The 14,862-nt window shown below is 39.7% G+C and overlaps 1 protein-coding gene and 1 long non-coding RNA gene across 6 annotated transcripts in view; one reads left to right on the forward strand and one right to left on the reverse strand.

Moving 5' to 3' along the window:
• Positions 1–258: 258 nt before the first annotated feature.
• Positions 259–8,086, reverse strand: SC5D (sterol-C5-desaturase). 2 transcript variants are annotated; one of them, XM_032472309.1, is made up of 6 exons: positions 7,931–8,078; positions 7,669–7,754; positions 4,627–4,844; positions 3,836–3,968; positions 2,155–2,255; positions 259–1,812 (listed from the first exon to the last, which is right to left on the reverse strand). In XM_032472309.1, the coding sequence occupies exons 3-6, from the start codon at positions 4,834–4,836 to the stop codon at positions 1,357–1,359; spliced, it is 900 nt and encodes a 299-aa protein (XP_032328200.1). In that variant the 5' UTR covers positions 4,837–4,844; positions 7,669–7,754; positions 7,931–8,078; the 3' UTR covers positions 259–1,356. The 2 variants fall into 2 exon arrangements, with proteins under 2 accessions (XP_032328200.1, XP_032328201.1); XM_032472310.1 differs by lacking the exon at positions 7,669–7,754 and having other exon boundaries at positions 7,931–8,086.
• A 78-nt stretch (positions 8,087–8,164) lies between these two features.
• The window catches only part of LOC116661104, a 47,219-nt gene continuing 40,521 nt past the window's right edge, over positions 8,165–14,862 (forward strand). For all 4 annotated transcript variants that reach the window (XR_004316849.1, XR_004316846.1, XR_004316847.1 and 1 more), the window contains exons 1-2: positions 8,165–8,254; positions 8,572–8,749. This is a non-coding gene — a long non-coding RNA (uncharacterized LOC116661104). The remainder of the gene's footprint in view (positions 8,255–8,571; positions 8,750–14,862) is intronic.

A 14,862-nucleotide genomic window follows, 5' to 3' on the forward strand; every position in this document is an offset into this window, starting at 1 on the left:
TGAAGCAAAGCAACTGTAACAGTGACTCAGACAGAGAAACAACATTTTCTTCCCGATCCCAAGCATTAAATTTTATGACTGGTCTCTTGCTAAAACACTCAACTCTAATAAAAGATGTGAAATACAAAAAGAAAGTGATAACCCCCTTCTTTCTCCCTTTGACATCAAGCACTTGGAGATACTCTAGAAGTACTGACAATCCACAGCATTTCTGTGGTTTCAAACTGACATGAAATTTGTACAAAGAATACTCTGTGCTGTTATAATATTTTAATGGATACACGTTAATCCGTCATAATCAACTTTTATTGATTTTACATAAATAGTTTATAGAATGCCTTTGCAAACCGTATTTTCCCAATATATTTATGTTACAACACATAACAGTTCTTTATGGAAGTATCCATTAAATCTTTTTGCAGAGGAAGTGGGGAAAAGTGAAGACAGAGGAGGGAAAATAAGATTTCAAAACTGATCTTCAGTGACAGGCCTAAATATCTGGCAATCACTTCCTTCTACAGAAAATTACAGGATTGTAACTTTGAAACATCAAAAGTGCAGTGCATCAACAGAATCGGAAAACCAGTAGAGTGTCAAACACATTATCTGGGCATCAAATTTCCCTTTCTAAATATAATCAGATACACATGACTTTATACTTACTAAATAATGGTTTAAAACAATAACCATCGAAATCTCTAAATAACCCCAGTCTGGATTAAATTGTGGTAGCATTAATATTTTTTAAAATTCCAATTCAGTTATTCATTGGGAAAATGCAATCTTTGACAATGCCCCCAGAGAATGAGCGTTTTCTGTGTAGGGAGACGATCATCTAATTACACCTGCTAATAATCAAGTCATCCAGTCACTAATATGTTCTATTGGGATTTTTTTCCACACTGAGGTCTCCACTTGGACAAAGCACAACATATCATCATTACCATACTGATTCTGAATATGTAATCATTGTGAAACAAGGAATTGTCTTTTTATTAGTATTTCTTTGTTATGGTGTTTAGTCTTAGCACTTAATGAATATGGATGAATTAAGGCAAAAGAACATAACCTAGTCCTCTCAATAACTTATCCTCTACCTTGTAAAAGATCGTTGAGGCTACACAAATTACAGACCTGTTGGCTAGAAAGACACTTGTCCCTTAGACCAGCATCCAGTATTTTAAGCAGGGGTTTAAAATCTTGGTGTTCACAGCATGTTCCCTGGATCTACCACTATGATCGTTCCTCAGCAGTGCCCACAACACTGACTTTCAAATGTTTCTGTGCTATGCCTCTTGGCTGTTTGTACATAGATTACTTTCCTTAATTAAAAATATTCAATAACTGGGCAATAATCTATTCAGTCTTTGTAAAGTCTCCACTGAATGATTTTCCATTTTTACAACCATTTCCTGCACGGCTGTTGCACTTTTCTTCTGTCATCTTTTTCACATAAGTAAGTGGCCCAGTCCCTTCAAAGGAGGAGGGGTTTTTGAACGAGCCTCCAATTCTATCCCACAATGTGAAATACTGTCCATAGTTATAGTCAAAGAACATGTGGTGGTCTGTGTGATGAGCTGAGCCATTAATAATTGGCTTTAAGATTTCGGGAACACGAAAGTCACCATCGTGAATGGAAATTGTCCAGACATTGACAAAGATGTACAAACCTAAATAAACGACCTTGTGTAACGGAAAGACAAAAGGGTATATGTGGTAAGGGAGACTCTGAAGGAAGCCGTCCATAGGGTGAAAAGCGTGACTTGCAAAAGGAGTAGGAATCTTCCAGATATGATGGGGTTTGTGTAAGTGCTATGGAAGGAAAGGACACCACATTAATGCCACACACTTTGCCCAGCATGACGCTCAACTTAGCTTTTCATACTCGTGTTGCTGAAATGATCTAACTAAAACAAAATCCCTTTTAATTTAGCAAATTACTTTACAAAATGCCCTCCTTCTTTACCCCCAAGTGGTAAAATTTTAGCACAGCCCCTCCAGACCCATCAAGAAGAATACAAACAAAATGTACCTGGTAGCAGTCATACCTATGGCTACTGGTTATTTAGTAAGTTAGAGGAAATTCCCGGAAATGAAGACAGAATTTATAATTACGCATCGCTGAGATGCACAGGTTCCCCTGCAAGTGACTACCTTGTACAGGAGTCTATGATGCAGGCCTCTGTGGATCCAGTAGATCATCATGTCAGTGAAAAAGAGGAAGGACAGCACACTGACAATGAGGTGAATCCAGCCTACGAGAGACAACAAGATACAGCAGAATCAAGACTCGGCTCCCAGAGTCACAGTTTACATTTTACATGTCCACCTAAGATGACAAAATGCAATCCTAGACCCAAACGCTGTAAACTGCCTGCTTTGGTTAATTCCATACATTACAGTCTCCATCCCCCTTGGCTCTCTGCGATCTGCTCATTGCCCTCTCACAAAAATGTCAAGTTCCCCACCTCAAACAACAGAAGCAAGTACACTCCTATGGCATCTTTATTATTTAAATGTTTGATAATAATGTTATCTATTTTTCCTTCATATTCATCTTCATAAAACATGTCTTTACATATTGTCTCTCCTGCTTAGAATTTTATTTTCCATGAAATACCTTAAGCCTAGCATTTACTCCATAACCCAATCCCTTCTGATCTTTCCAACTTATCTGTTTGTGTACTGACCAGGCTGGTTCATTTCATGTCCTCCAGACATCCTGAAAGTCTTACCTCTGTCCCTTTACTCACACTATCCAGAATGGCCTCTCTCCTTTCATTTTTATTCATAGTCCTATCCACCTTTCAAGGCCTAGCCAATTCATCACCCTGGTGTATAATTTTTGGTCCTTCCGTTAAATAACTAAACTGTTACTCAGAGAGCAGAGTGCTGGTGCCAGCTAACTTGGGTTCCAGTTCCAGACCCACCACTTACTCGTTAAGTGAGCTCAGCAAGTTACTGAAACTCTCCATACACTTAATTTACTCACGTATAAAAGCCGCATAATCATAGTGCCTACGTCACAGAATTTACATAGGGTAAAATGGATTGATTCATGTGAACAGCTTAGAACTGTGGCCGCTGCATGTTAACACGCAATAAATGTTAACTATTATTCTTTCTTTCTAATACAGAAATGTATCTTGATGAAATAATACTAGAATTTCACAAAAATTTTGTTTAGTCACTGCAGTACTGTTTATAATAGAAAAGCAAGGAATAATCTAAAGGTCTAAAACTTACAGATCATTTAAACTATGGTTATCCATACAAGGCGACACTGTAAGTAATATTCTGTATAATGTCACTATTTACTGACAGGAGAATATGGGCATATACATTGCTAAGAGAAAAAAAAAAAAAATCAAGAGTCCAAACCAGCATGCATAGCAGGGTTTCATCTCTGTGGCATAAATAACGAAGTATACAGGCATAGGAAAACAGAAGGCTGCACATCAAAAGAGTTACAGTTTCTAGGCAGCAGGATAATGGATTTTTAAAAATCTGTGTTTTCTGATTTTCTATAAATATCATGTACGATTTTTTTTTTTTTTGATGTTTGAATTCAATAAAGATAATAGGAAACAAATTCAAGGGTCTAGCTCTGATCACACCAATCTTCCCCTGGGCACAATATCATCTACAACAGAGACTTTAAAACTGATAGATGCAATTAAAGAAATGCACATGTATGTGTGGCAAGACACAAATGCTTAAGAGTAGAACACTGAAAACAACTGAACAATTTACAATTATTTTAAAAGAAGAAGAAAGGCAGATTTGGCTGTTTGGAGAAAGCAATCTGTGCCTGAAATTTTTACTGTATACTCACCAGATGGAAACTCTCCTATGCCATCATATAATTTGCTGTAACCTCTCACCTCCAGCAGGAACAGCAAAACCGTGGGAATGCTTATCCATGGCATCGACTGGACAGAATGCTTGATCTCTCGATACACCTGATTCTGAAAATGAAGTTTCCGATACTTACAAATCACAAAATCTAGTGTTAAACAAAGCTAACATCAAATGGTTCTGGATTGGATGTGTAAGTCCTTTTGTACCAAGCAAATGCAACAAATATTTTAAATTCTGCAACTTTTTTTTCTCCCCACAAAATCTCTAGTTGAAATTTCTATTTACGGAATAATCGTTTCTTTCATAGTTAACTTCCATCCTGAACCCTCTTTATTTTTGTTTTCAGTCCTCGGAGTGACTGACAAAAACAAATAACTGAAATAGAAAAGTGACTGTTAACAAGTCTAAGTCTGCTGAGTTTGGGTCGTATGTCTAGTCAAAAAAACACGTACATAGTAAAAACATGCTTCAGTTCGTCAAATATTAAAACAATTACATAAATGTATATGCTTACTTATTCATCACTATTAGCAAAGAAATTCTTGTCTATGTATCTAGCAAGATCAGGTTTGTAGTTCAAAAAAAAAGTAGGGTTTATTTATTTGTTTAAATTAAAGGAGAGAGGGAATTAGCCCTACCAAAACTATCTAACCCATCCAGAAACTCTAAAGATTATAATTAGTTTAATCTGAAAATCTCATAAACACATCACATTGTTATTTTTATTGTCTCAGTAGTTAAAAAATAGATAAGAAAAGCACTTACCTTTAAAAACTGTGGGTGTTTCATTAATGAATGATCATAGACAAAATAATAATTCAGTGTTGCAAAGAAGAAATAAAGGTTATAAGCACCAAAATTTGTTACAATCAGGAGACTAATAGTTTGTCGAAAGATGTCATCCTCTGGCCACGTGGCTGGATATACGTACGGTGTAAAAAAATAATAATCTGCAGCACTGAGTACAAGATCCATTTTAGCCCCTAAAGGATAAACATATATAACAATTATTTACCTATGGTGACACTTCTCAAAGCAAAACTTTTTCAGAAAACCTATATATGAGGTTCGTGCTTTAATAAGCATGTGCAGTACAAGCCTGCTGCTACCAGAATCCCAAAGGCCATCTTTAGAGCCAGAAGAGGTCTTAAACATCATTGCTAGCCCAATCTCTTCATATTCTACATGGGGACACTAAAGCTTGGTTAGAGAAACTGAGTCCCACAAAGTTTCTTCTCTAGGGTCAAGCTGGTAAGTGACCTAAATCCAGATCTAATTACAACTTAGTTTTCTTTTCTACTATATCCTATTGCAACATGGCAAATAGCAAAGGGGTGAAACACAGGGCACTACGTACTCAGGTAAATGGTTTACTCCTTTATCTGCATGTTTCAGTGGTACCTCTCCCAAAAGGACTCATATTTCAAGAGATTTTTGCTTCAGCGCTGAGACTTTAGATGAATTCTCTAAAGGGTATCCATGCGGCGACCACAACCACAGAAGTCAGGGACTATCTGTTCTTAGGATGGAAGAAAAAGCCTCCCCACTGACAGAACAAAGGGAGATGTATTCTTGGCACTGAGAACTAGAATACATGTATTCTTCTCCTCGAGTCAGGGGCTGGCAAACTGTGGCCCATGGGCCAAACCCGGAGCCTGTTTCTATAAAGAAGCCTTGTTGGAACACAATTATGTCCAGATGTTTACATACTGTCTATGGCTGCTTCTCTACTACAAAGTTAAGGTTGAGTCACTGCAACAGAGACCGGATGGCTCACAAAGCCTAGAACATTTATCATCCAGTCCTTTAAAAGCAAAGTTTGCCAACTCCTGTTTCAGTTGCTTGCACTTTTGAAAACCTTTGGTCAATTCTAGGCTCATGATCCTGTATATAATTCAGCACCTTTCTGGTCAGCTTTTGTGAGCCAACCACTGAATCTATCATTTATGATCTACTCCCTCGTTCCTCACTGCACTGTTTGTAGAAGAAAATGTGTCCAGAGTTCTAAAACATCCCTTGTCTACAACTGAAACTTTTGAAAAACAGCAATAGAAAATAATTCTGGAAATTGCCACAGAGTTTTCAGTCTCTTAAAATCAAATTCCAGAAATTTTTTACTTATTAGGGCATTTGGCGCCTTGTTTGTGCTATGAGTTGCAAAGTTTTTTTTTTTCTCACATTGACATGAAAAGAAATTTTTAATTAACAAATGCCAAATGCCAGATACTGACATGTCTTTCATCATATACTGTTAGTTCACTCAAATAACAAATATCAAGCAATACACTAGGTAATGAACATAAAGATTATAAAAAGATATAGTCTAAATCCACCTTAAAGGTAAGGTAACTATGGAAACAAATAATTACACCGATATGACCAGTGCTGTAATACGGGTATATACGCAAATTCTATGAAATCAGAAAAGACAACACAACTATGTCAGCTTACGGGAGAAGGCTTTATAGTGAAATCCTTTGATTTGGGCTTTGAAGGGCATTACCAGAAAGAAAAGATTAGGGGTCACTACTTCAAATAGAAATAAGAACTGCAAAGGCAAGGAAAGTCATGCTATGTTCATGGCTCATGAGATGTAGTTTGTGGGTGCTGAACAGTGTGATGGGCTGAAGGAGAGGGGGAAAAATGTTGGAGGATGAATCTGGTCAAAGGAAATTGGTGTTAGACTTGTGAAGAGATCTACTGTCCTGCTAAAGAATTTGGACTTTCCCTCATACACGACTGGGAGACACTCAAGATTTCTGAGCAGGAAAGAGGTATAATTAAACCCATATTTCATTAAAAAAAAATTCCAGATTGTACTGATGAGAAGCAGAGAGTTAGGTTGCTGGTAGACTCACCTAGAGAAGATGACCACCTGACCTCAGGCAATAGTGCTAAGAAGAGACACATTCATCAGAGCTTTAGGAGTAAGATAACCCACGGGACTTGATACCTGATTCGACCCTGGATCCCACTTAGCTACTACATTATATTATTTATGCATGCAGACTGGGGAATTCTGAGTATCCCATGGTAATTGTATCACATAACGAATGGAAAAGCACTCTGTAAATGAGCAAGGGTCACGGATTTACTGTTTTTTAAATGCTAATCATTAGAAACCAAAAAAGGAAAAATAATCGATGCTGATACAAAGACACATAACCTGCTAAAAGGTTTGGCTAAATATCTAGCTACCACAAACTTTCCAGTTTGAAAACTACCTCCTACACCACCTCCAAATTTACTCCGCTGTTACACAGGGATTCTAGCAGACACGATTCTTCCTATTTGTAAGCGAAAACAATAGATCGTTTCCCTCCCCTTCTGGTCTTCTCAAACTGTGGATTGTTGTCCCTCTACCCTAATTACATTGCAATGACAGGGGCTTGCACTGCGATGATCAGGTCACAGATTAATGACCAGTCCTTCAGCTTAATTCCTTTGCCCCTTAAAAGAAAAAAAAAAAAAATCCTCCAAGAACAGGGGGAAGTCTGTCTCAAGTAAAGCACTGCTGTTCAGTGGACAGACTTCCCCTGGAGAAGAGATTTCGCGATAGCCAACATCAAGCATTTCATTTTCTTCACGCCCATCCACACGTGTGTGTTTTGTTCAGGTCCAAGCATCCTCAGCGTCCTAAAATATTCCCTCTGGCAGGGCAGAGGCCCCTAACCTGAGGTCTCCAGCGCTACCGGCCTCCCACCCGCCCCTCCCCGCCCCCGCCGGGCCGGCGTGCGTCCCCTGCGGCCCCGCACTCGCCCGATCACAGCTCTCGCCTCGCAGGTTGTTTTCAAGACACCCGGCTACCTGCTCGTCTCTGCTCCTGGTCAGCGCCGTAGTCCTCAGGCCCAGTTTCGCCGCCAGAGCCCCAGCGCCTGCCCAGCGCCTTTCATCTAGGAGGCAGTCAACAAACGCCCGCGGGAGGCTGGCGAAGCGGGGCCGACGCACTCTCGGCTTCCCGACCCGGGTGCGTCCGGCCAGTGTCTCCCCACCCACTTTTCTCCATCTCCTCTCCCGTCCCGCTCAGATGTACTCCGCCTCCTTTCCCGCACCCTTCCGTCGTCCCTACCTAGAGAAGGTCCGCCGCCGCCTCGGCCGCTGCGGGGCCGTGGCCGTGGCCGCTGCGTCCACTAGACTCCCGCAGGTAGCAGGGCTGTCAGCAGGCGCGCAAGGTAGGGAGAGGCGTGGCCTGACCCCCACGCTCCGGGCGGCCCGCGCTGCCAGCCAATCAGCGGCCGGCGGCATAAGCTGATATGACGGCAAATCGCGCGACTTGGCTGCGCGGGTCTCTCAGCGGTCACGTGGGCGGTGCGCGTTCGGACACGCCCCCTGGGCTCAGTCACGCCCCCTGGGCGCAGTCCGCCGACTGCAGGAAGCCTGGAGCCTGATCCAGGTACCCGGGCGGTGGAGGGCGGAGTTTCACCTTCTGTTTTCGTTGGGTTTGTTTTTTCACGGGCGCTGACGTGTGTAGTTCCGAGTCCTGTCCCAAGCAGCTTTACGTTATTTATGCAAACAATCTTAAAAATGATGCTCTGACATTTCTGTAATTTGAAGTGAACGTGGGAGGCATTTTTTTTTAACTTAAAAAAAATTTAAGTATAGTTGGTTTACAACGTTGTATTAGTTTCTGGTGTACAGCATAGTGATTCAATTATACATGTACATATAGATATATATGTATATTCTTTTTCATATTCTTTTTCACTACAGGTTACCACAAGCCACTGAATATAGTCCCCTGTGCTACGCCCTAAGACCTTGCTGTTTATCCAGAGGTATTTTCTTAATCAAGAGGAGGCCCAGATATCTGGCAGACAATTGGCTAATACGTGTTTCTCAACTTGGAACTTGACCTTTTCTAAGGAATTGGTTGGCTGAAACAGTTTAGGTAGGTGTTGAAATGACACAAAAGCTTTATAATACAGGTAAAACAAGTGTATGCGGACTCATCGGACATGTCTGTAGCCTTTGGCCTTCGTGTGGGAGTGTGTAGCTTTTATTTTTGTAGTTGTAAACTTTTCTGAACGTGAATTGCAACGGTCATACTTGTAAATAGACCTTCTTGGAAGCCTTAATATAGTGCTTCTCGAAGTCTAACCAACAATGCCCAACCAATTGGGAGTTTCCTGGAAATACAAATTTGGGGGTGCCACCCAAGGTCTGCTAGATCAGAAACACGGGGAGGCCCCAAGAAGCTGGGTTTAACAAACTCTGCAATGAGCTAATGTTTGATAAAGTTTGAGAACCGGTGCTCTAGTGAATTTGACCATTAGAAGGAAATCCAACTAGTCCTTCGTTTTTGCTCCCTCAAGAGTGATAAACAGAAGGAAATACTGGAAAGTGAGAGAAGACTAACCGTAAGAAAGAACGTTTCTGTTTTCTTACAGGACCATCAGAAGTGCTGCAGCGTAGGGGAGTGTTAGACTCCAATCATGAAAACCTTTTATATGATTGTTTTGAATATCTGTGGCTTGCCAACTACTTTCTTTCTTTTAAAAATTAACATATAGTATTAGTTTCAGATATAAAACATAATGGCTTGATACTTGTATACATTGTGAAATGGCTTCCTGCTTTCTAAATCACATTTCTTCACCTTTGTTTCCTTTGCTATTGCTCTTATTTCATCCTTTGATTTTTTTTTTTTTTAGATTAAGAATTTTACCTTCATTTCTGGGAAAAAATTAAAATGTGGTTTTCCAAATGTGTGATTGCTGTAGGATAAAGCTTGCTGGTGTGATTAGTTTAGTCCACAGATATATTTATTCCCTTTGAATTAATTAATTTCATATTAAAAAATAACAGACTTCTCTTGAAGGATTGGGAAATCTGACGTAGAAATGGTAAGTAAACTTTAAATATAATATCGTGAATAGCTAGACTTTTGTCATCGAGTGTGTATTAGCAGTGTTTTATTCTCGGGACTTAAAGGTTCCCAAGGTTTGAAATTGTGCAGTCTGCTCTTGGCAACCCCAAGTAGTAATAAATTAACCCAAGAGAACAGTCTTTTTTTAAAAAGTTATTATTATTATTATTTTTTGCAGGGGGGAGGTAACTAGATTTTTTTGGTTTTTCAGTGGAGGTACTGAGGATTGAACCCAGGACCTCATGCATGCTAAACATGCACTCTACCACTTGAGCTATACCCTCCCCTGAGAACAGTCTTTTAAAAAAATTTTTAAGTATGTTAATGGAGCATCCTAGGATGCAGCTTTTCCATGTGCTTTCTCTGTTCAGAAACAATGTTCAGGATAGATTATTTATTCATTATTTGCAAAGTTCTGTACCAACCAGCCAGTGCCAAGGAATTCAGAGATAAGCTACAATCCCTGCCTGCATTTCTGATTGGGACGTAAGGATATAAAGAAACCATTCAGTCATTTAATAAATAGGTATGGAAAGGCTGGTAAGTGCCAGACACTATTTTATGCACGTGAGATGTATTGGTGATTGAGAGAAATAACGTCCCTGCCCTCATGAAGCTTATGTACTGGTGAGGAGACAGAAAACAACTAATAAATAAATAGTCGGAGAGATATTACAGTGTCAGGTCGTGATAAATGCTATGAAGAAAACAAAACAAAAGAGTAAAGGGATCAAAAGTGATAAGGACTGATCTTAGACAGCATGGTCAGAGCCAGCATCTCTGAGGGTGGGACATTTGACCTGAGTGGCGTTAGGGGCCTCATTCACTTGGAAGATTCTCAGCTGAGATTTAGAGTCTGGACGTTGATAAACTAGAGGGGCCACTGGCTCACAAACATCTATTTGCATGGGTTTATTTTTTAGGGGAAAAGGAGTATTCAAAAAAAAAAAAAAAAAGGTGGGTGCACAAGAGTCCAAAGCAGACCATAGGAAGACAAAGTGTTGTTCCTCAACCTGGCCCCATGGTTAGATCTTAGTTAACTTACAGTACGTATATCAAGATCCCTTGGAAATTTAGATGACAGCTGTGGTCTCTTACCGCAGAGAAGTACACCGGTGAGCACAGTAGAAGCAGCTCTTCTAATCACTCTCCACTTAACTCACGTTCGCGGTCTCCTTTCTAATATTCCAGCTAATCCCCAGGAAGCACCAAGACTTATGGCTGGCAGCCTTCACTTTATCCCTGCATCTCTGCTTCTACCAGCTTTGTAATGCTAACCAAAGGTCATTGTGTTTGTTCCCAGGGTATTTATTTCCCTTATACTCCTCGTAATTACGTAAGTAAATTACGTACATTGATAGAATTTGAGTCTGCAAAGAAAAAGACTTGTTGTTTTTGTGAAAACCAAGAAGAATGCTTTGGAAAGACCAGGTAAAGATAGGTGCTAATAAAAATACCTGTTGAATTGCGTGTAGGTCAGGTGGTTACAAAAGTCTAGAGAAATATTTTTAGCATATGTGCATTTTATTGTATATTCATTTCTGTCTCAACTTTAGAAACATCTTCTTCACATTATCCAGGCATGTTTAAATTTTACAGCATAGCAATACAATAAGGGTACAGTTAAGTGGTATTAAGTACATTTGATTTTTGTGCAATCATCATCCATTTCCAAAACCCTTTTCATCTTGAAAAACTGAAACTCTACACCTTTGAAACAGTAACTTCCCATTCCCTCTTTCTCCCAGTGTCTGGCACCACCATGTGACCTTCTGTCTCTGTGACCTCAGCAGTACTAAGTACCTCACATAAGTGGAATCATACAGTATTTGTCTTTTTGTGACTGGCTTTTTGCACTTAGGCTTAATGTTCTCAAGGTTCATCCATGTTGAAGTATGTGTCAGAATTTCCTTCCTTTTTAAGGCTGTATAATACCCCATTGTATGTGCAGACCACATTTTGCTTATTCATTCATTTGTTGATGGACGCTTGTAATGCTTCCTCTGGTAACTAATGCTTATATGAATGTGGGTGTACACAGATCTGTTCAAGTCCCTGCTTTCAATTCTTTTGGGTGTATACCCAGAAGTACAATTGCTTGATCGTATGATAATTCCATGTTTAATTATTTGAGGAATTACCATCCTGTTTTCCACAGTGCCTGCATCATTGCACATTCTTACCACCAATGCACAAGGGTTCCACTTTCTCCACATCCTTGCCAACATTTGCTGTTTTCTAGATTTGTTGTTGTTAGCAGCCATCCTAATGGATATGAGGTGGCACCTCATTGCAGTTTTGGTGTGCATCTTTCCATGTGCTTATTGACCATTTGTATATTTTGTTTGGATAAATGTCTATTCAAGCCTTTTTTATGGATAATTTTTTTAATTGAAGTCTAATTGACATACAACCTTTCATTAGTTCCAGGTGCACAACATAGTGATTTGATATTTCTATACATTACAAAATGATCACCATGACGAGTCTCGTTCATCTGTCACCATGCAAAGTAATTGTACCATCACTGACTGTATTCCCATTGCTGTCCATTTCGTCTCTGTGACTCACTTTGCAACTGGGAGTTTGTACCTCTTAATCTTCCTCACTTATTTCATTCATCCATCCCACTCCACTCCCCTCTGGCAACCATCTGTTTGTTCTCTGTATCTGTGGATCTGTTGGTTTCTTCATCTGTATTGTTTGTTAGATTACACATGTAAGTGAAATCATACAGTTTTTGGCTTCCTCTGACTTATTGCACTTAGCATAATACCTTCCAGGTCCACCTGTGCTGTTGCAAGTGGAAAGGTTTCATTCTTTTATATGGTTGAGTAATATTATATATATAATTGACATGTATATATATAATATATATATTTATCTATTTATCTCTCAAGAGACATGTCGCTTCTAGGCTATTGTAAACAATGCTGCAGAGAACATAGGGGTGCATATATCTTTTTGAGTTAGTGTTTTTGCTTTCTTCCAAAAAATACCTAGAAGTGGAGTTGCTGGATGATATGATAGCTCTATTTTTAGTTTTTTGAGGAACCTCCATGCTGTGTTCGATAGTGGCTGCACCAATTTACATTCCCACCAACAGGGGAATGTAACGTCTTTGTCAACGCTTGTTATTTGCGTCTTTTTGATAACAGCCTACTGCCTCTGATCTATGTCTCAGAGCATGTGAGTTTTTGCATGAGCCTTTTAAGAGTGGAATCTCTGTTTCTTATAGCCCTCCAGCTCTCCATCTGCAAACCTTCAAAGCCAAATGTTCTGAGGGCTCCTCTTCCCAGTGAAGGACCCTCAGGCTCACACTAGGGAACTCGATATGGAACTGGGACCCCTCACTCCTTGGGGAAAACTTCTGCAACTGTAGTGTTCTTCCTCCTCCTTGTAAGTCTTGGCTACATTGTGTGTCTACCCTTCCTACTTGCTTTGTTGTGGTTCCTTCTTTATATCTTTAGTTGTGGAAAATCTGTTCTGCTAGTTTTCATTAATAGTGGCTCTGTAAATAGTTATAATTTTGGTGTGCCAGTGGGAGGGGTTGAGCTCAGGGTTTTCCTACTGTGCTATCTTGGCCACTGGATCTCTATTCAGGTCTTTTGCCCGTTTTTGAATGAGGTTTTATGGTTTTGTTGTTGAGTTTTAGGGGCTCTCTGTATCTTCTGGATATTAATACCTTAGCTGATATGTGATTTGCAAATATTTCCTCCCATTCTGTGGATTACCTTTTTATCCTGCTTGTAGTGTGAAATTGGTCTTTTTCACTTACCCGCATACTTTCCCTATGTTCTTCATTCCTTCCTTCAGCTCTGAGCTTCCTTCTGGTACCATTTCCTTTCAGCCCACGGTGGCAGCTCTTCTGGAGATGAAATCTTCACTTTCATCGATCTGAGAATGTCTATATTTTGTCTTTGCTTTTTGCAGGATATATTTTGCTGTATATAGAACTCTAGGTCATCTTTATTTTTTCTTCAAGCCCTTATAAGTTGTCTTTTCCTTATCTTCTGACCCACCTTGTTTCTAATGAGAGGTCAGCAATAATTCTTATTGTTGTTTCCCTGTATGTAATATATAATGGTTACTTTTATTATTTCCTCTATTATCTTGGTTTTTCAGCAGTCTGAGTCTGATGTGCTGAGGTGCTCTGTGTGTGTGTGTGTGTGTGTGTGTGTGTGTGTATCTTGCTTGTTTAATTGACATCTTTCAAAAATTTTGGAAAATTCTCAGCCATTATCTCTTCAACGATTTCTTCTGCTGCATTTTTTCTCCTTTTACTCGGCTACTCTAATTACGTATACATATATGATTACATATGTGTCCTATAGATCTCAAATATGTTATTATATTTTCTGTCTTTGTGTGTGTGTGTGTGTTTCAGTTTATATAATTCCTACTATCTTTAAGTTTAAGGTCTTTTTCTGCCTTTGTGCCTAGGCTGCTCTTAATCCCAAAGAATAAATTCTTCACTGCCGATCCATATTTTTCATTTCTAGGACTTCCATGTGATCCGTTTTTATTGCTTCCATCTCCCCACTGACATTCCCCATATGTTTGTGAATGTTCTCCAGCTTTTCCCCTAGATCCTTTAACACATTTTCATAGTTATTTTAAAGTCCCTGTGTCTCATAATTCGAATATCTGATTCATCATCCAGTCTGCTCCTTTCCTTTCATGATCATGGGTTCTTCCATTCTCTTGCTGCTTTGTGTGTCTCATAGTTTTAATTGTACATTGGACGCCGTGTATAAAACAACAGTAGAGGCTGGAGTAAACAATATTTTCCCCAGAAAAATTGCTCAGCCCTTCTTCTGTCAGGGTGCTGAGCGTCCTTGGCCCTGCAGAAGCACCCAGTAAGTACCAGTAAGACATCAGAAGCTTCTTTGTTGATTTACAGCCCAGACACCAGCTTTATGAACCACGAGTGATTCCTCTCTGCTTCACAGTCTGGATTCCAGCTTTTTGAGTCACTTGGAATTTTTCTTTGTCCTTCAGTTCCATCCCTATCTCTATACACCCAAGGACATCTCTCTATGCTCTGCTTGTCTGCTTTCAGTCAGGCAGTTACTGCTTTGCACTCAGTAAAAGCCCAGAGTGCCTCAGACAGATTTCTCCTCTTTCTGCCTTGC

The sequence above is a fragment of the Camelus ferus genome, chromosome 33 (genome assembly GCF_009834535.1).
Source record: "Camelus ferus isolate YT-003-E chromosome 33, BCGSAC_Cfer_1.0, whole genome shotgun sequence".
Lineage (NCBI taxonomy): Eukaryota > Metazoa > Chordata > Mammalia > Artiodactyla > Camelidae > Camelus > Camelus ferus.

Bases quoted from the DNA above. Each gene is read 5' to 3' on its own strand.
- SC5D (XM_032472310.1), bottom strand. From the start codon at position 4,836: ATGGATCTTGTACTCAGTGCTGCAGATTATTATTTTTTTACACCGTAC. The intron at 3,969-4,626 runs GTAAGTGCTTTT...CTTCATTTTCAG, and splicing joins AACACCCACAGTTTTTAAAG to AATCAGGTGTATCGAGAGAT. The intron at 1,813-2,154 runs GTAGTCACTTGC...TTCCTTCCATAG, and splicing joins ATCATAGACTCCTGTACAAG to CACTTACACAAACCCCATCA.